This window comes from Epinephelus fuscoguttatus, linkage group LG21, assembly GCF_011397635.1.
Source record: "Epinephelus fuscoguttatus linkage group LG21, E.fuscoguttatus.final_Chr_v1".
NCBI lineage: Eukaryota > Metazoa > Chordata > Actinopteri > Perciformes > Serranidae > Epinephelus > Epinephelus fuscoguttatus.
In genome coordinates this window covers 34,066,553-34,087,732 of record NC_064772.1, presented here as the reverse complement: position 1 = coordinate 34,087,732, position 21,180 = coordinate 34,066,553, and the positions used below count along the sequence as shown (strand labels likewise).

At 43.2% G+C, this 21,180-nt stretch overlaps 1 protein-coding gene across 1 annotated transcript in view; it reads right to left on the bottom strand.

Moving 5' to 3' along the window:
* The window catches only part of kcnh2b (potassium voltage-gated channel, subfamily H (eag-related), member 2b), a 409,664-nt gene that overhangs the window by 9,411 nt on the left and 379,073 nt on the right, over positions 1-21,180 (bottom strand). Inside the window, exons 13-21 of the mRNA XM_049565471.1 lie at positions 18,071-18,270; positions 8,314-8,566; positions 5,666-5,859; positions 5,386-5,488; positions 5,016-5,167; positions 3,300-3,444; positions 3,021-3,210; positions 1,714-1,819; positions 811-912 (exon numbers count right to left, since the gene is read on the bottom strand). Coding sequence (XP_049421428.1) covers positions 811-912; positions 1,714-1,819; positions 3,021-3,210; positions 3,300-3,444; positions 5,016-5,167; positions 5,386-5,488; positions 5,666-5,859; positions 8,314-8,566; positions 18,071-18,270 — 1,445 coding nt within the window. The remainder of the gene's footprint in view (positions 1-810; positions 913-1,713; positions 1,820-3,020; positions 3,211-3,299; positions 3,445-5,015; positions 5,168-5,385; positions 5,489-5,665; positions 5,860-8,313; positions 8,567-18,070; positions 18,271-21,180) is intronic.

Sequence of the window (21,180 nt, the reverse complement as noted above, 5' to 3'; positions counted from 1 at the left end):
TTCTTTTATGAGGGTTGACCTCTGTGTATTTTCAGCCCAGACGAAATGTTGGCATTGTAGATTTCTTCAAACCACAGATATGTTACATTTCCAATGTCATACTAATCATATCAATGATTCTAGTGACATAGTACATCAGCTGACTTTGTCGTCAGGAGCTGCCAAGCTGCAGAACACTGTTCAAGACCAAAAAACAATGAAGGCAGTTGTTTCTTAGTGAGTCATCCCTGCTTTCCTGCAGCTTTTTGGCCACCAATTGTTTTTTACAGAGACATCTCTATGTTTCCAGCCGGGATTGTGCCACCAAAAGCAGGTATTGCAAATCAACAAATGATCTTCCTCGAACCAACGCCAAGTTGTTTTTATGTGCTCGGAGTAGAGCCGCTGCTCCTGAGGTGGTTCGGGCATCTGATCAGGATCCTCCTGGGCGCCTCCCGTTAGAGGTGTTTCAGGCACATCCAACTGGTAGGAGGCCCTGTGGCAGACCCAGAACATGCTGGAGGGATTACATATCTCATCTGGCCTGGGAACGCCTTGGGGTCCCCCAGGAGGAGCTGAAAAGTGTTGCTGGGGAGAGGGATGTCTAGACTGCTTTGCTCAGTCTGCTGCCCCAGCGCCCCAGCCCAGCATAAGCTGATATAAATGGATGGATGATTGTTGTATAATTAACCATTATATAAGCAGAGCACGATATGCTGCAAACTATTCCAGTTGCTTGCAATACTGAGATCCCATTCAAATGTGTCAATGCCTAGCAGGACGCCAAAGTGAAATTGCAAAGCGACAATTTTATCAATACTTGTGTTTCACCTGTGATAAGGAGCCCAAGGGGTCTGTCTCCAGAGGCGTAACAGGCTGGACCAGTCTCTCTCCTGGACCTGGACCTGGGCCGGGACCAGGGTAAGGTGAGACCTGCAAGGGAAGGAAGTGTAGCCTCCTGTTTATTAATTGACACAGACCTCCTGTCTATGTTTGTAAGCTGAAACCATTTCCCTCAGTGGAAACGAAGCTTATATTTACTTTAATTTCACAGATAAGAAACAATAAATTGTGAAGATAGTAAAGCCCCCGCTAAAATAACATTTTAAGTCTTGTGTGTGATTTATCCTGGCTTCATATGAGCAGAGGAAATCTCTGCTAACCGCTAGGCTAATTTATACAATGTAAAATGCCATAGGCTTGTGCTAATGATGTTAGCATGTTGTATTTGTTTGGAAAACGTGTTTAGTATAAGACAGTTGTTTTGTCAGTGAACCTTGTGAGCTGTAATGGAGCTGAAATATGTAACGTTACCTTTGTTAAATGTTGCTGTTGTCCCTGGTTTTATATGAGAAAAAGTCTGCTAGCTGCTAGGCTAATTTATACAATGTAAAATGCCATAGGCTTGTGCTAATAACGTTAGCATGTTGTATTTGTGGGGAAAATGTGTCCAGATAAAGACAAGTGTTTGTCTGTGAATGATGCGAGTTATAGTGAAGCTGATTTGTGTTCTTGTGTTTGACACTGTAGCAATTAAGCCATGTTTAATGTGTGTTTAATGTGTGTTTTGAATCAACTAAACTTTATTGCACTTTTCAGAAATGGCTTAGGGTCTACTGCACAAGTACAAATCCCCCTTTAGTCTTCCGAAAGACAGATGCTTGTTTGGCCCATGTGACAACAACCATCAGGCTTGTACGTACACACCCCTTGTGTGTCTGTGTGTGTTATTACCTGAGGTGGTGATGAGACAGCGCTGTAGGCAGGAGGAACCAGGGCCATCTGTCTCTGCAGCAGCTGCATGATTGCTCCGATGTCCGTTGACATGCGACTCTCCAACCTGCACACAGTATGTAGTAGACAATCAACTGTTAACGACTACAAGGAGGAGACATTTATACTCTGTAATTATGATCCTTAATATATTCCACCTATTTCATGAAAGACATTAAACTGCAGATGTTATCTAGGACATTTAGTGCTCCAATTTAAAGGAAATTTGTGCTTTTTTATCTTCCTTTTGTCATCATTAATATCAGTTACAGTACCAAAGGACTAGCCGAGTTAATCACTAAGATTCGGGAACATAAATGTCTGATATGCAAAGAAAAACTGCGTGAGAGAAACTATGGTAAGTACAGTGGATCAAAGCTGAATCAGGAAGTCGACCTGTAAAATGTAATTGATGCCTAACAGATCTCAACAGTGAAGTTAGTGTCTAATGAGCAATCAAAGCTGCAAGTATCATCTGTGAGAACATATTATTATAATATTCTGTCTCCCCTCCACTTCTCGCATAAACTTTCGAATTCTAATTATTATACTTTTCAAAACTTCTGCTTACCCTGCATTTCCCATCCCGCTGTTACTCTGTTACGTTCACAGGAGTCTGAAGTTTCACTGTATCTTATTAGTAAATTGGCATCTTAGTTTGTAGTCACACTGTGGGAATACATAATGTGTACTATACACATACAGGAGGTGGAAGTTTCACCATCAGACCTGCTGGGTCCTATCTGAGGCTCCCATACAGCTAATTAGGACTCATTCTGCTGATGTCTACGGCTCCGTTCAACTTTCTGAAGAGACTTTATCATATGTGCGGATATTTTCAGCACGTGGTGGAGGAGTTCTCTCCCATCTCTCGCCATCCTAAATTCCTCACACACACACACACGTTCAGAGTGCTGACACATCCTATCCAGCAGAGGCATCCAGTCAATCATGCATTATGACACTGAACATTCAGCTGGAGGCACAACCAGCCTCACAGCTATAAGTCAGCACAAAGACACAGCCTGTGATCTCAACAAGACCTGACAAAGGAGCCTCATCCAGCTGAAGGCCACCGGGACGGAAAAACTCTATTTGTTTGTCTGTGGTGAAAAAGGACATGTTCTCACACTGTCAGATGACTGCAGGGTTTTAGCGTGGACTTCTATATTGTCTTCCCTCAACAAGTGTTTGACACAAAGCACAGATAGCAGCAACAGTCAGACCAACACACACAGAGACGAACTCAGACTTTTAACCAGTCGCACCTGTTGAGCTGTTTCTGCAGCAGGTCCAGGCGTGTGTCCAGCTGGTTGCGCTGCTGTCGGCTCAGGCTGTGCAGCGGCGTGTTGAGTGGTGGCGGGGAGGCCAGGCTGCAGCTGGGAACTTCCTGGTACTGCCCACTCCCCCGACTCTCCCCCCAGAAATTAAAGATGTGAGACACACCTGAGAATGCACCTGTGGGAGAAGGAGAGTGAGTGTGTGTTTGTGAAGACCTTACTGTACAAATCTTGAAGATATGGGGATTGTATTCTGTTGTATTTTACCTGACAGGGCGTTGCACGTGTTCCCAGTTTTGGGATCTCCATCGCCTTCTGTGTTCTCATTAAAATTCCTGGGCACAGCCTGAGCCAGCGGGTTCTCCAGCATTGCCGGAGGTGGGGCGAGTCTCGTCACTATTGACTCCTCCCCCTGTAAGAGGCGTAGAACAAAGTTTTTATTGTACCATGGTGTATAATACTGGCAACCAAAAACAAGTGGCGCCCCCAGAAATTTTCTATGTAGCCTAGCTGAAGAAGTACATGCATACTGATATACTTTGGATTCTTATTATACAGTTGAAATTACTAACTATCTGATGTGTATAGACCCTTTTACTGTTAGTAAACTGTGTGACAGTTTTTGGTGGGCGGGGCTTAGCTGGAGGCAAAACAATTCTCCACAGACATTAGCTAGCACTAGCTAGCAAGTCCTGTTGGCTTGTTTTCGACAATGAAGGAAGATGATGTGGGTGGTGTGTTCAGAAATAGTCATTCTGAGTGTCTGAGCGCACTCTGGACCGTTCATAAATTCAGAGCACTGTCAGAATGTACAGAGCACCACAGTCTCGGAGAGGCAGAGCGCACTCTGGACACTCTGTCTGTGGAGACGGAGCAGCAGAACACCGAGCAGAGTGAATGTGTGATTAACTTAACCGTTGGTTCATTCATGTAGAAATATAACGCTGCGTTTCTTCCACCAACAGGGCTCTCATTTTAGTGTAGAGCATCAGACTGAATTTACCAACGCACCATGTCAGGTCACTCACTCTCCGGGACCGCCAGTGTTACTTGAATAAGTAAACACTGACCAACGGGACCAGACTGGCCGACCCGTATGCTCTCACTCAGTGGATGGATGATGTCACAGGAAGCCAATCTTACAAAGGAGGACCACACTTGTTTGTTTTGCTATGGAAGCTAACGTTAGCTAATGTGCTAAAAAGTTAGCGTTGCAGAGAAATCCAATCTTCCTCTTAATCCCTCCCCAGTTTCTGATGAGGTGGACATGATAACCCTTAATACACATAACCTTATTCATCCCTACAACAGGAAATACTTTTTCCCTAACCTGATATGACGTGTGCGCTGCACAAGTGAGCAATTTTGATGATGGCCTCCGTCCAGTCCTTTGGTCTTATCACATTTAACCATCTTTGTTTTTGTTGACGGGCAGTGGCGGCTGGTTTTGAGCCATGACTCCTTCTATTCTGGCTCCCAATAACACAACAAGACAAACACATTTTAACACTCCTATGTAGCCTACAGCCCTGTGGGGGAGAGGCAGGTTTTGCCTCCAGTTAACAAACTGATGTTATTGTGGCGTCTGCCTTAAAAGGGTCTATCGACTAATAGTGGTACGGTTAACACGTTTTGTTCCACACCAGTCCTGTTTTAATATGTTACGTATCGTACCAATAGTTCCTTGCCAAAATTTAACCTAACTTTGGGCTGTTATTTAGCCCCCTTCCTGACAAACTATCCAACCACCAACGGATGCCTTGAGTTGTATAGTTTCACAAGCTACCACTACATTCATGCTAGCTTAAACAATGAGCGCAAATGAGCCTCTTAAAGACTGTAATGTTGGCCTCCAATTATTTTTGCTGGGGGGGGGCAAGGGGGCCATGGACACCCCATGTGCCCCCTTGGTGGCGCCACTGCACAAACCAAGAAGCACACTAAACATTTTAGGATTAGACATGATGCAAACTGAAGGTATACCTCATCACCACTGGAGTGTGAAGACACCGAGCTTCGATGTGCCTGCCACTGCCGCTTAGATGCCTCCTCCTGTTTTTGGTTGTTGGCTGCTTCCCTCTGTCTCCGTCTCACAGACTTGTGGGACTTTTTAATTTCTCCAGCATCTGCATCATCTGGACAGAGGTGTGCCGGGAAAGATAATCAAGAACGAGATTGGTCAAGTTTTCAAAGACAATTACTAGGAGACGATTACCAGACAAACTTCATTATGAAATGAAATGTACTGAAGTTGTAGTTCGGTAACCATTCAGACAGTCAGACAATTTTTTTTTTTTATGTGACAGTGAAACAAATTATTGAAGTGAAAGATGAGCTATAAAGGAAGGGTCACCTTTTTCTGTTCGTCTTCGGAATGAGAGCTTGCGTCTGCGTAATTTGTTGAATCCCCCACAGTTGGAGTCATCGCTGCTTGGCGAGCCTGGGATCATGTTGGTCTGAAATGGTGACCACCATTAAACAGCCTTTATTAAAGATACATTGTGGGGATGCTATTTGAAATACAAGCAACAATAATAATAATCTGAAAGTCTTTCCAAAAGTTAAACGTCAAAATTTGTCTTGATAATCATTTAAATGTGTTCAGAGCGTCTTTGAAGAGTTCGTAAACTCACATCTCGGAGGTTGAAGGTGATTTCCAGGTTGTTCCAGAAGTGGTCTGCAAACTCAGGATACATGTCCAGCACCTCCAGAACATCTTCTCTGAAGATTTTATGGAGGTCGCAGTAGGTTAGAGCCCTCACATCAGCATTGGATTTACCCGGTCGAGAATACAGATTAATAGGCTCGCCGAAGATATCATTCTTCCCTGGGAGTGGTGAAAACAAAGAAAGCCTTTATGGATGAAAGACAGGGGCCGTTTACACAAAACTTCCTAGTACAAAGAGCTGCTCCTGGTGAGGAAGCTCTAAGAAAAGTCTTAAAATTGTGACTTTTGCGTAGAATTTCCCCTTAAAGTTAAGACAAGGTCCTTGTAAAGACAGAAGTTATTCACAGAGCATCTTAGCCCCAAAGAGAACTCCTAAGGCCAAACAAAAAAGTGCATCAGAGGAGAAAACAGCAGAGACAAAGAGGTTGGAGAAATATTCTCCAAACATTGAATGACAGGAAGTAAATGAAATGCGACATATTAGACGGTGGTAAGAGATGCTTGTGGTCGATCTCATTGGGGATACACACACATTTCCCACCTCACGCTATAACAGGGTGTCTACAGATGAAACCAAGTTAAATTTAAGGCTTTTAAAGACCTTTTAAATACCACCTTATATGGAATATCAGCCAGATATAGAATATAATTATGGTTTAAGTTTAAATTCTGTTGCGCCAAACTTAAATTCAAAAACGTTTAAATTTAAACCTCTCTTTAAATCTCAATTTAGTTTTACTCTAGTTCCTCAAAGAAAGCTGAGAGACAGACTCAACCCTCTTGATTTGTCAAGACACCGGCTCACGAACGAAACTGTTTTGGAGTTAAACAGGAAAATTTGGCCAATCAAACATGGCAGTGACAGGAATGAGGTGTACCATGGACGCTCCAACTCCTGGTCGCCCTGAGATTTTATGCTACTGGTTGTTTCCAAAGGATGAATGGGGAAATGTTTGGCCTTCACAACACGCAATATTGTTCCATTAATTTAACAATTACTTCTCAAAGGAGGAAAAATATAAGCCTCTCTGCCGAGCCATCACGAGAACTGTTAAACTAGCAACTTTTTAGCTAGCTAGAAACAATTTATTATTATGGAAAAAGCAGCTGTTTCAACAGTAAACACCCTCTGCCCTTAACTTGGCTTTACTTAACCGAGAATGACTCATTAATGGTGCAACAGAGCTCTGCTTAATTTTAACTTTCTGGGTTTACTCAATTTATATCTAATTTTATTAAACTCTGATTTGAGCTAATCTTAGATTAAATTAATCCTCATTGCTGCAACCCAGCCTGAAGGTTCTTTAATTCTTCTCTGACTACCAGAGGCCGTATTCACAACATTTTGAAAACACTCTCAGAGAGCTCCTAACTTAAACTTAAAATTTCTAGCAGGGAGTCATAGCTTTAAAGTGATTTAGGAAAAATCTCAGAACAACTCTGAACAAGGACAGAACAGAAACTTTTACCTAAGTGAGAAGGCGTGGTTGAGTTCAATGGTAGGTATGACACAGTATAGTCTTTTAAAATGTGTGTTTGGTCCCTGAACATTCTCCCCTTGTGATCTAATCTGTAGCGTTTCATTAACTCACTGCCACTCAGCCGCTGGTTATTAAACGTCCTACCTCTTGGTCTTTCCGCTATTTTCTCCTCTGCTTAAGAAACTCTTAAGCCTCTTAAAGGCCCTCCTCCCTACTCACATCCTTTCACCTTAGGGCTTAGATGCTTTGTGAACTTTAATCTTTGCTACGATTTAGTCTTATTCGTGACGGGAAATTCTTTGTGTCAAAATGTTTAAAACGTTCTTAGTATTTCGTAACTAGGAGCAACTCTTTGCCCTAGTAAACTCATGAATACAACCTCAGATCTCTTCCCCAGCTTTTTTAAATACTATGTTCAGTGCCTTCTATGGCAGGACATGTAGAGGTTAATAATCATTTTCATATATGATTATTTATAGTGAATAGTTAACTGTTTTCAACATGCTGATGACCACTGGTGGATGGATTTGAAGCTTCATATGAATCCACACAAGCACACACGTATATATCTGCACACAACTTTACACAACTGATCTTTACATGACAGAACTATGTTATAAATTAAAACAGTTGTAAAGTGTTTTCCTGTTTTTTGGAGATGGATCCAATCCCAGCTCACAATGGCCGAAAGACAAGGTACACCCTGAGCATGTCTTTCGTTATGCTATCTTGAATCTTCACGGTACTATTGGGAGTAACACTCCATGCTCATCAGCAGATGGCGCTACCAGCTAATGCACAGGTTTTAGTTGTTGAGAGGCAGCATGACCTGAGCCTGCACACAGTCAATACCCAGAGAGACATCTTGGAAGAGACACTTAAACATGAACCAAAAAGGAAAATGTGACTGGGCAAGAAAGAGGTCTGCTACTTTTACAACGTCTAGCTTGATGCAAGAGGCTGTGGACCAGTGGAGAACTTAGAGTAACATTTTCAGATGTCATGTTCTTGATTCCAATTGAGTTTCTAATAACATAAAGTAATCAAAGAAACAGGGGCTTCAGTATGTGGTGTGTGTAATCAGCAAAACATACACTGAAAGCTTCGTATATTTAAAGAAATGTTTTTGTACCCAAGATGGCTACCACCACGTCTCCCCTCAGTATCTCTATGGATCCCCTGGATATGAAGTAGAGGGCTGTGAGGACGTCCCCGGCATGGACCAGCGTGTCACCCGGGGGTGCGTGGGTGGTCTTGAACTTCATGGCCAACGCCCTGAGGCAGCCCTTGGTGGAGCCTTTAAAAGCCTTACAGTTCTGCAGCAGCGTCCGGTTCAGATGGAGGCAGATATCCGCCTGGAGACACTCTGGGAAACCTTTCAGCACCTGTGGAGAGGGAGCGAGGGGGCAAGAAGGCAAAGGGAGGGGAAGAGATGAGGACAAGGAAGGAATAAGAGACAGAGAGGTGGGGAGGACAGAAGGTGAGAAAAAGTAACAGATACGTGGGGTGGACGAGATGGCAGAAAGACAAAAGACAAGGAGAAGTGAAAGGAGACGAGGAGGAGAAGGAAGGACAAGAGGTGGGATAAAGAAAGCAGATGAATTGATAGTGAAAGGTTCATCAGTATTGATATATGCTTTAAGCAGCGATTGATCGATGCAGCAAGTCCAGAGCATAAAGCTTAAGTCAAATAAATGCCACAGATTATGGGCTCTTTAAAAGGAATGATAAAAGGTGTCTTCATGGTTTTTACTGTTGCCGTCCCCACTTGTGAACATTCATAGGGCATTAGCCTTTTACTGTTATTGCACCATTCCACAAATGAACACAACAAAACTAAAGTGCCGACACATTTTATCACAAGAAGTCACAGTTTTCATTTAATCCTTTATGTTTTTAACCCCTGAGTTGGAGACAGGCATCAGGGATTCTTCCCCTTTAAAGGACCTATGCAGTGATGTTTTAGAGCTTCATTGCAAAATTATTTCTGTATTTCATAAAGCCTACCAGAACAGAGGCAGCAGGCCCGTAGAGTGTAATTAATATGAAGAATTGGTGCAATTTTAATGAGTTCACTGCGAGCAAGGGAAGCCCGAGCTCTTTTAAGCAGCAGGCTATGAGCTTGTAACTCTCTGGCTGAGTGCACAGAACAGAGCTGTGCCTAAAACACCAACATCATGTTTCTTCCTCTCCATTTCTCTCCTTTTCATCCATTAAAGCTATTTTCTTCATTTCAGCCTTGACTGGGCTCCGTTTTCATCTTTCTACAGGCCAATGTCCATCTCGATTTCGACATTTACAGTTGTTTACAGCTGTTTTGTTTTCTTATTTATTTTGTCTGTTATTTACTGTATGTATTTTTAGTCTGAGATTGTCTGCTTCTTGTTTATTTGTTTCTTGTGTGTAAACACCAAGGACCATGCTGGAAATAAGTATTTTACTTTAGCATGTTATCCTTAGGATTACGGTCTTATCGTCTTCCAGAAATAAATCAAATCAAATCAAATCAAATCATTTGTCTCTAGACTTTTGTACTCCAGTAATCGTCCACCTTTTGGTGGATTTAATCGTCATTTACAGAAGCTGGCTCTAAACAAAAAGCATGAAGTAAGGAACCTTGGTGTTATCTTTGAGTGTGACCTGTGTTTTGAACCCCTTATGAAGGAACATCACCAAAAGTGCATTTTTTCATCTTAGAAACACTGCCCGTGTGCAACCCCTCTTATCTAAAGAAGACACAGAAAAAGTTGTTCATGCTTTTATCTCCAGCAGACTTGACTACTGTATCGCCTTGTTCTCAGGCCTCTCAAAGAGACGTTAAACAAAGTGCACATGATCCAAAGTGCAGCAGCACGCCTACTCACCAAGACAAAACATCAAGAACACATTACTCCGGTTTTAAAGGCTCGTCATTTGAGAATTCATTTTAAATCTTATATCAGACTGGCAAGCCCAGTCTCACTCCTCCCGTTTAACGGGGCCAGGCGGCCTCAGGGGGAAACACCGCAGGACAAGGACAAAAGTTAAGGTGGCCAAAGTGCGAGTGGGGCAGGCGAGACGGGTGGTAGATGGGTCCAACAAACATCGACCTTCACCTGAGAGAGCGGTGTTTGCATTCTGTAAGACTCTAAAGCCAAAGCCCGTTCTTTTTGCTAAACCCAACCACGTGTTTGTTGTTGAAGGAAGAAAAACGTCAATTGGCAGTTTATTTTGAAAGAGACTTACGTAAACAGTAAATTTCCTGTGAAAACATCTTGAAAGATGACAATGCATGTAAAGGCCCATTTATGCTCAACGTTAAATACGGATACAGACGGAGCCTTCTGTCCGTGCTCCGCGTTCATTTCGTCCATATTTCTGCACGTTTCCATAAAGCTTACGGATACGGGCCAAACGGAGCAGTACCACTGGGAACCGTGGGGGCAGTGTTGCTGTCACTACCCGATACGTAGCTCTAGAGAGACACAAAGAAGAAATAACAATTCAATTTCTGTCATCGGCAGTACTAGAGAAAAGAATTCTCCGTCCTCCAGTCGTGATTCTATTTAACGGCCTCACTGACCACCGCCTCCTACAACGCTGCCTCTGTTTTTGTCTTTTATGCAAGAGGTACATTATCAATATCTCCTCCATGTTTGTTTTTGAGTTTGTTGTTGTCATAAACTTTTGACTCTGAGCTGCCCCCTCATGGATATATTGGTTAACATCCATGCCAACGTAAAGGGCGCATGGAAGTATGTGGGCAGTGACAGTAACATCGTTTGAAACGGACGTATACATTTTCGTACGTAAAGGGAGCATAAATGAGCCTTAACAGGCCGAACTTGACACAATGTCCCAGAACGTCAACAACCAACGCACCCAGGGTACCTTGCACGTTGTATGTGGATGTGGAAAGTAGTGATGGCCAAATGAAGCCTCATGAAGCATTTTCTTTATTTTCTGAGCCCACTAGATGGCGCTTTTTGTTCAACAAAAGGTTGAAAGCACACTGAATTGCCATTCTTTGAGCCTCTCTCTTTAAACCATGAGCGCCATCTAGTGGGCTCGTAAAATAAAGGAAATGCTTCACGAGGCTTCATTTGGCCATCACTAGTGGAAAGTCCATGACTAAACGTCGACATGTGATGAGGTCAGAGTGAGAACGTGTTGGACTGTCTCCCGACTATTTATCTGATATGTTGGTCAAATACATTCCCTCCAGATCCCTGAGATCCTCCATCTCTGGTCTACTGAATGTCCACCAGAGTAGAACTCAAAAGTATGCTGCGCTCTGTGTCCTCCTTCCAGAGGACGTCAGACTCTCTGATTCAGTAGAAAGCTTCAAACTAAATCTTAAAACCATCTTGTAGACTTGCATTTTTGTAGCCTCTGTTTAATTAACTGGTATCAAACCTAATTCGCATTTTGAAATGTTTCAAGGTGTGATTCGAAGACAGTCAAACACACAGATGCACGGAAACAAATACAACAAACTCTGCATAGTCTCACAACACAACTGCGACTTCCCTTTTGTGGATGTGAATAATAGCCTGCTCTCTGTAAATAACCATTTCGTGGATTTGTGGGGTGCCAGGCACAACCCAAAAATGTGCTGAAGTCAGATATCTAGAGGCGGGGTACATCAGGTGTTCTTCCGGCTCCACTTTACCGGTGCATTTAGCAGATGCTGAACTGCTGACTTTCAGGCTCCACTGTTATTGTTTATATAAATGTTTGTTGTCATGATATATTATTGTGGTCTTTCCTGAAGCTTTTCTGCTGAGCAAAGCTTCTGTTTAGTGTGGAAAGTGATGTTTTTATGGGCTTTTGTGCCTTTTTGCTTTCACAGCCTCTGGGACACTTAAACCACTCCACTCTACAGCTGCAGCCAAACACACACAGGTGACTGTGTATCTGACATTAAACTGTATAAGAGCCCAGTGTAGGTGTAGCTAAAAGCGTAGGTTTGAAATATATGTATACACAGATCAGCCACGACATTAAATCCACTGACAAGTTAAGTGAAAAACATCAATCATTTTGTTCCATAGCAATGTTCTGCCAGAAAACCTTGGGTCCTGGCATTCATGTGGATCCCACTTAACACGCACCGCCCACCCAAACAACACTACAGACCAAGTACACCCCCTCATGGAAACGGCACTCTCTGATGGCAGTGTCCCCCCCGACAGGACAGTGTGCCATGCCACACTTTAAAACACTGCTCAGGAATGTCCCAAAGACGTGACAGAGATCCAAGCGAGGATGCCTCAGCCCGAGATAATGTACACCCAGAGAAAGCTTCTCTTGAAGCCGGTGCAGCAGGTTTAAAAGCAAAGCATGCACTGGAAACAGAGGAGTCTCAATTGCAAACTAGACGGGAACAAATGGAACTGGAAATGAGCCTGGCTGAGTCTGATGCCAAAAATTGAAAATCCTGGAAAACGTCCAGTTAAACCCACCACTGTTTCAGCCACAAACAGTGTGGTGGCATGGATGATTATCTCTAAAATCTCTTGAAAATCTAATGTGTCCTAAATTCAGAACCATCTTCAATTGAGTTTGCTGAGCTTGGAGCCGTTGCCAAAACAGCACTCCAAAGGCTTGTTAAAGAACAACTGAGGCCACTAGAACAAATCCATACTACAACCCAAAGCACTTACCAAACAGCAGCAAGAGCTGGAATTACAGTGACAAACAATAATAACAATTTCATAACTGTAATGCAGAGACAAAATGATATTGCTGATTTATTGGTCCTTCAACACAGACAGACATCACTGTCCAGTTTTTTGATGGCAAACCTCCAAACTATCAAATAATTCTAAAGGCATTTCAGCATGGCATTGTAGTGGTGTAACGATCCATCAATCTGAATCGATACATGAATTTAATGATCAATGATCCAATATCATTGATGCAAAGTTAAAACACTGATCCATACTGTCATCTTAAGGTTACGCCTTTATTTTGAAATTCTGTGTCGCCAACAAACAGCAGCAGGTAGATGGCAAGCAGCCAAGAGGAAGACAATTAGGAAAAGGCTATTTATATGGGAGCCTATCGCAGCTGACATTGGGTGAGAGGCAGGGTACACCCTGGACAGTAGTGATGGCCAAATGAAGCCTCATGAAGCATTTTCTTTATTTTCTGAGCCCACTAGATGGCGCTCATGGTTTAAAGAGAGAGGCTCAAAGAATGGCAATTCAGTGTGCTTTCAACCTTTTGTTGAACAAAAAGCGCCATCTAGTGAGCTTAGAAAATAAAGAAAATGCTTCATGAGGCTTCATTTGGCCATCACTACTTTCAACCTTTTGTTGAACAAAAAGCGCCATCTAGTGAGCTTAGAAAATAAAGAAAATGCTTCATGAGGCTTCATTTGGCCATCACTACTTTCAACCTTTTGTTGAACAAAAAGCGCCATCTAGTGGGCTCAGAAAATAAAGAAAATGCTTCATGAGGCTTCATTTGGCCATCACTACTTTCAACCTTTTGTTGAACAAAAAGCGCCATCTAGTGGGCTCAGAAAATAAAGAAAATGCTTCATGAGGCTTCATTTGGCCATCACTTCTGGGCAGATAACCAGACTATCACAGGGCTGACACATAGAGACAGACAACCATTCACACTCACATTCACACCTACGGACAATTTAGAGTCACCAATTAACCTGCATGTCTTTGGACTGTGGGAGGAAGCTGGAGCACCTGGAGGAAACCCACGCTGACACGGGGAGAACATGCAAACTCGTTTGAACCAGAGACCCTGGATTCTTGCTGTGACGCGACAGTGCTAACCAGCACCACCAGACTTTGTAATATCTTCAAATATCATATTGTTGTCCAAGGAATTGATATAATATTGTGTCGTGATCTCACTAGTGATTTATAAACCAATGGCATTTAGGAGAAACCCAGTAGCTACCAGGATATATTACCTGGAACAACATACCTCTAGACGCTGCAGAGAACTGATCAGAAGCTGTCTTCATATGGACTCAAATTTGGGCTTTGCTGATGCAAGGACACTGCTAAAAGTGCATTTTGGAGATGAAATGAAGATTGCTAATGCCTATATTTTAAAAGCCCTTAACTGGAACAGTATAAAGGCAGAAGATTAAAAGGCTCTGCCCTGTTCTGCACTTTCTCTGAAAAGCTGCTGTAATGCAGAGAGAGATCAGCAGGACATGGAGGAGCTTGACTTGCCCTCTGACATAAGGCCCGCTGTGTCAGAGCTACCTTATAAACTGAGCCAGAGGTTTTGGACAGCAGCTTGTGATATTCTGGAGCAAAGTCCAAGAAGAGGAGGATTACATGACCTTGTAGCATTTACTGAATTGCAAGCTAAAAAAAAATCCAAGAGCCACTCTTCAGTGACAGTCATGATCCTGCTGCCAGTGAGAAGACTTAAAAGACCAAGACTAGTGCTGAATCAAAACCAAGGGAAGCAGCTCGGCTAGCAGCGTCTGACAGCAAGCCTGAAAGTCCAAACGAGAGAAATCACCTGTTAAAGGCAAAATGTCCTCCAGTGCTCATGACACCTCATATCCCTTTTGTGCCGGCAAACATCCTTTAGCCGAGCGCCAGAAGGTAAATTCACAATCACATGAGAATGAAATTGAGTTTCTCAGAGAAAATGGATTATGCGTTGGATGTCTGAGAGCAGGACACTTGAGTAGAAACTGTAAAAGAAGAATGACCTGTCAGAGCTGTCAGGCCAAACAACCTACTATACTGCACATTAAAGCTGGGGTAGGCAGGAATCTGGGGAAAAAAGGGGCAGAAGTTAAAAACACATGCTCATCCTGCCACTCTTTCCGTCCTAAGCCACTCCCATCAGACAACCACGGGCATATGTATGAATATTTAATCTTACTTCATTGTAGAGCTTCAAATCCAAATTTGAAATTGACAGGTAGGTAAAACCTAAGAACTTTGATGCAAACAAGACCATGGTACTGCAAGTTATCTTTTGTCATGTAAATGACATGGAGGAGGTACGTGTTGCATTTGTGATAGAGAGAGCTCCAAGTAGAGCACCAGGAATCCACTTTCTGGGCTGACAGCCAGTCCGTGCTGAAAAATCTTCGAAATAAGACCAGGAGGTTCCACGCTTTTGCAGCCAGCAGGATTGATCCATAACCAAAAGTGAATCAGCGGAGGTTTGTAGGCTCCAAACACAACCCAGCTGACGATGCATCACGAGGACTGAGCACTGAATTCTTCTTGCGCTCTAAAAGATGGCTCTGAAGTCCAGAGTCTCTGGAAAAAATCTGGACAGGATTTCGAGAAGATTTCAACAAGACCCTCAAGTGCGAAGAGAAGTCACTGTTAGTATGACAGGAAACAAACTCTAACTAGCTCATTAAGTATAACTCATCATGGAATGGCTTAAAAAGAGTCGTAGCTTGGATGGTGGAATTAAAGAAACTCCTTTTACAGATGAGAAAAACAAAGGGTGTACTCGCTAACTGGTCTAAGATAAATCAGGACATGGGAAAGTCACTGAAAGACCAGATGCGTCTGCTCAATATGCCCTCAGCTCATGCACTGAGCCTTTTGGTAGAGGACAATGAAAATGCTGAAAAGGTCATTATCTGCCACGAGCAGAGGCAGCATTTAGAGAAGGAAATCGACTCCCTGGAGAAAGGCAAACAGTGCACTTGAGGAAGTTCTCCAAACAAGCTGGATTTTATCATAAATTTCGGCATTCTAAGAGTAGGGGGAAGGACTAGACAGATGGCAGTGCCAGCTGGGGTCAAACATCCTGCAATCCTGCCGAAACATTCTCACATTTCAAACTTCTTCATACATTTAGCCACGTCCACACCGATGTTAGTGGAAATTTCTCTCCAGGAGTTTGCAGTAGGGCTGTGCCATATCATCTTGTTCACGATAATACCGGTGAGGAGCAGCGTCAGTAGTGTGGAATAAACTGTGGCGTCCTGAATGTTTTATGAACAGCCCCGGACTTCTCAGACTCTTTTACCGCTCGGGGGGAACTCATATAGCGGCTCCTCTGGCAGCAGCACAGCGTCTCTCCCTCTCCTTTCTCGCTGTGAGCACACAGGAGTCAGTGTCGTCAACTGATAAAGAATCGTGCAAATGTACATCTTTTTGGACTTCTTCAATCAACCCCTCCTCCATCTGGTCCATGTTTACCGAAAGAGAAGGAGCAGCTGGAAATGTGTAGGAAGAAATGCGCTATTTCCAAGCCAACCAACCAAAGTTGTTGCGGTCTGCATCACCACAACGTGTAGTTACAGTTCTGGGGAGATGCACGACAGGCTACAGCATAGGTTACGTTGAAGGTATGGCGTCAATTTGTATCAATCCCACTTGAACACTCACTGCTTTTATAATCTGTACCTGGCAAACCAACTCAATGAGTTCGCAGCATCCCCTGCAACTCCACCCACCAGCCCTAAACCACCAGCTCCTCCACCCCCACCTCAGCAGGGGCCCTGGCTTCTCCACAAGTGACCATCCCAGAGGCCCCGTCCTCCTCCTCCTCCTGACATGTTGGGCTGTGGCTTTGCATCTACAGCCAAAGTCAATGACACGATACTCTGGATAGAAAACAGTCTTTTCTAACAGTCCCACATATTCACAGCTGTACGAGAGCAGCCTCAGAGCAGAGTCAGTGTCTTGCTCACCACGTGCAAAAGAGACATTTCTTTCTCTTTCCGCCTGCTCTCATCACAACACTCCTGTCGCGCACAGTTCCCCATCACAGCCACATTATTATTCTCTCTGTCTTCCTGAATGAAGGAGGTCGCAGCTGATTGAATCCGTTGTGAAGACAGGCAGACAAGATCTACTCCACACAATCATAATGCTCATTACAGTAAGCATTCTCTACTTCATTGGGCCTTTAAGAGAGCAAAGTAATGAAGGAAGACGAGGGGGCCGACACCGGAAAACACGTTCCCATGGATGCTTGTCCAATTTGTTTCTTCTCTACTTCAATGGCTCACTTATTACGCTGAAATGAAACAGGGTTTCGCCAATGGAATATTGTGTTTGCGCAGAGACTCTGCTCGCAAACAGAGTTCCTCTACGCTTCTGTGAGGCTTCGCAGACAACAATGAGACACTGATTATGCTCCGAGGGGTAGTTTTTAAAAGAATTTGGATGCTGGAACGGCATCCTGAAGTTATGAGCACGGATATTTTTAGTAAAGTGTACTTTCTGAGCCGAGAGAAGGAAACTTACAACGCAGTGAAACATTGTGGCTGTAAAGATAGTAAAGACGACATCCACTGACTCATGCGCTGCATTAAATGCTTGCCTAAGCGGATGTCAAGTGTGTGGCATGTTTATGATTATAGCTGCGTGTGTGTGTGGAGCTGCGGTTGCTTATATCTGAGTCAACGCCCAAGTAACAGTGCAGAGAAACAGAGGATGTGACTGTGGCTGTGCCTGCGTGTGTGTGTGTGTGTGTGTGAGAAGGACCTTTCTACACACTGTGACTCACAGAGGTCAGGTTGAGGTTGACTGTATGCATCGAGCATGTTTAAAGCCCTTGATCAATCTGTGTGCATTTGCATCCATCGACAGGTGTGACTCACCTCGCTGTGGGTTTGTGTGTTTCAAGAGTGTTAGCCTTCATGCATGTGAACAAACTGCTGTAGCTCCATGCATGCAGCAATTACTTTAACGTGTCTATTTGCACACGTTTGGCTCTGTGTGTGTGTGAGTGTGTGCAAATCATTTATGATACTCACATCACTCCTATTTTCTCTGATGGTGTCGGACCATGCATGCTGAGACAAAGTCTTCACACCATCCTATTAACGTACAACGCAGGCTCAAAACACTCCTCTAACCTCCTCTGTGTACATGTGTGTATTCATGCCCAACACTCACTAACACTGACACACTGGGTGCACGAGGACAGGTACTCACAGCATTCATGTCGATGCCGTTGGTGTAGGACCAGGCGTGCTGGAAGTACTCCTCCAGCCTCTGCCTGAGCGGGTTGGGGATCTGGTGGAAGCGGATGAACTCCCTGACTCTGAGCATCTGGGTGTGGTAGCGGGCCGTCCCCGAGTACAGCCGCTGGATGATGGCTGACACGTTTCCGAAGATACTGGCGTACATCAGGGCTGGAGGTGAAAGACAGGGCGAGGGAGAGGGTGAGACGGGAGGGAGGATTTGAAAGTGAGAGGAAGGAGGAAACGGGAGAGAATAACATATACGTTAACAGAGAGTATGGGGACACACCACAAGCACTCAATACACTGATATGACCTGACATATTTCTGGCCGACTGTCTTCTCCATCTGAGAGGAAATATATTAAGCTTGACACCCTTGGGTGATGTGTTTGATAAGAATACTGTAAGTGGAGAAGGGCAAGGAAATAGTATCGAGAAAAGAGGAGACAGTGAAAGCTCACACACTTGATGGTATAATTCATCTGGAGTTGTAGCTACCTTTGCTATTTCTGTACTCCCTCTTATATATCAGTCAAACACGACTCCTTAAACTCCTTTCCTATTATTCTAGTTCACTATTTATGATTTATTTTCACTCTTAGATGAAATGAAGGTGCTATACAAATTAAGTTTTAATCATCAGGTCAAACTGACACACTTTAATTAGATTATACGGACACATTAGCCTTTTGGCATTACAGGAAACACTTGTGAGTGTCATATGAACATGATTCATAGACTTTAATCTGTGAGAGTGCACTCTGTAAACACAAAGCCTGATGAGCTACAACATTCAAAACAGGAAGGAAGTCATGATCTTGCTCATCATCATTCTGCTCATTGACTTACAGAGACTAGCAAACATTCAAACTCCGGAAAATACACATTTGATTTGGACAACTTCAACTGTTGAAACCCGAAATTAACCTTGGCTGAACTTTAGAAAGCATTTTAGCATGAAACAAGGAATATGAATTTTGTCACCTCATCTCCAGCACTGAAGTTGAGCTGGGCCGGCTTATATCTTACTATATAATGATGAAAACTCTGTGTGTGTGTGTTCCATGTTTTTCTCCTCACTGACTTGGTCAATCCATGTGAAATTTGGCACAGTGGTAGAGGGTCATGGGAGGATGCCAATGAAGCAATATTACATCAGTTGGCCAAAGGGGGGCGCTATAGCAACCCACTGAAATGTCAAACTTTGAATGGGCATATCTCATGCCCCGTATGTTGTAGAGACATGAAACTTTGCACAGAGATGCCTCTCCTCATGAGGAACACATTTGCCTCAAGAACCCATAACTTCCGCTTATATAGATTTTCCACCATTTTGAATTTTTTGAAAAACACTTCAAATGGATCTCTTCCTAGGAAGTTTGAGCGATCTGCATGAAACTGGGTGAACATAATCTAGGGAGCAATATCTAAAGTTCCCTCTTGGCAAAAGTTGGAAAACTTCCTAAAACTGAGCTTCTATAAGGCAATGAATATTGGAGGGCGTGGCTCATCACATAAAGGTGTAGAACATCTCAAGGGTTTCACCCATCACCACGCAACTTTGTAGGCATATGAGCACACATAATCTGAGGGGACCCCTCCATTATTGACCCCATCAAACAAAATGGGGGCGCTAGAGAGCTCATTTCTTATCTAGGCCTAACCGCCATATGGATTTTTACTGAACTTGGTAGATATGTAGAACAGGACGCCTCAAGGTGACTGGAGAAATTTAACTCTAATTGGCAACTGGGTGGCGCTATAACAACAGAAAAATGCTTCAAAATGGCTAAAATGCGACCGATCGCTGTGGCTCCCCCTGTGGACCAATGTTGGTGTTGTTCTAATTTTTGGTGTAAGTCATGGTATGGTATGCTGCTGCAACAAGGGCTAGCCGCACCTTTCCCATGTGAACTATCAGTGCACCCCACTTTTAAGTCAATACAACATATAAACACTTTAACTATCTGCCTTTCAACGTGCTACCTCAACTACTAATGTACAGTTTTAGCCCACTAACTATCCCACTATTGGCAATGGTACTACTGTACTTTCAATAAAGCAATCGTACTATCAAACTCACAAACACTCTGTCTGAATACATTGCTCTTCTTAATGGGTTCAGTTGACTATTTAATCTGCAACTTCCTATGACCTGTATCCCAAACACACACCATGTGAATCTGTACGTGGGCAACTGTGCACTCAATGGGTATGGACTAGTGTATCATTATTACTGAAAGTTTATTAATATTCAGTTACACTACTCATTACTGGAAAAAGTAATGTTCTTACTGTATGGCCCAACACTGCCCATAAGTGACTTAAAGGAGCTGTATGTGACATTCTGAACATATCTATGATCCAGACTCTGAGCACGGATTGCTTGCACACGGTTATAAACATGCAGGCGGCTGAGGTGGTGGCCAGGAGATAACAATGCTAATGGCATGAACGCTGCAGGGACTCACATACACAACCACAAAAAAGTACAGAGAAGCTATGATTACTAGGGATGCATGATAATGGATTTTTTGCCGATATCCGATATGCCAATATATAACAAGTCATTTGACCGATAACCAATACTGATATCGATACTCTTTCTTCCCCATCTAATTTTAAGTCTCTTTTAGTAGTGGAACTAACATCATATTATGCATGCATACTCTCACAGTGACAGCCCACCAGCAAATAGAGAAATGGGATACAATACTTTCAAATGTATGCTATATTCAATCACTGAGCAAAATAAGAAAAAGCATGCTGGCCGATCCAAATTTTGAAGCCAATATCAGCTGATAAATTAATTTGCATCCGTAGTGATTACCACCAGTACAGAGGAAGTGTGACTTGCTCAGGACGCCATTACTCCTTTTTATCTTTACATGACAAATAGTTGTTTGTTGCTATATTAATGCTCCAAATGTTGTATACTTACAGCGTACTCTGCATGCTCAAACTATGTGTCGAATCACAGATGATCAACAGATAGTTCCATCGTGAAACTGCTGACTAGGTCTGCAGATTACTTCGAGTACCTGGATCATTTTTCTTGGAAAGAGACATTGCTGTCGCA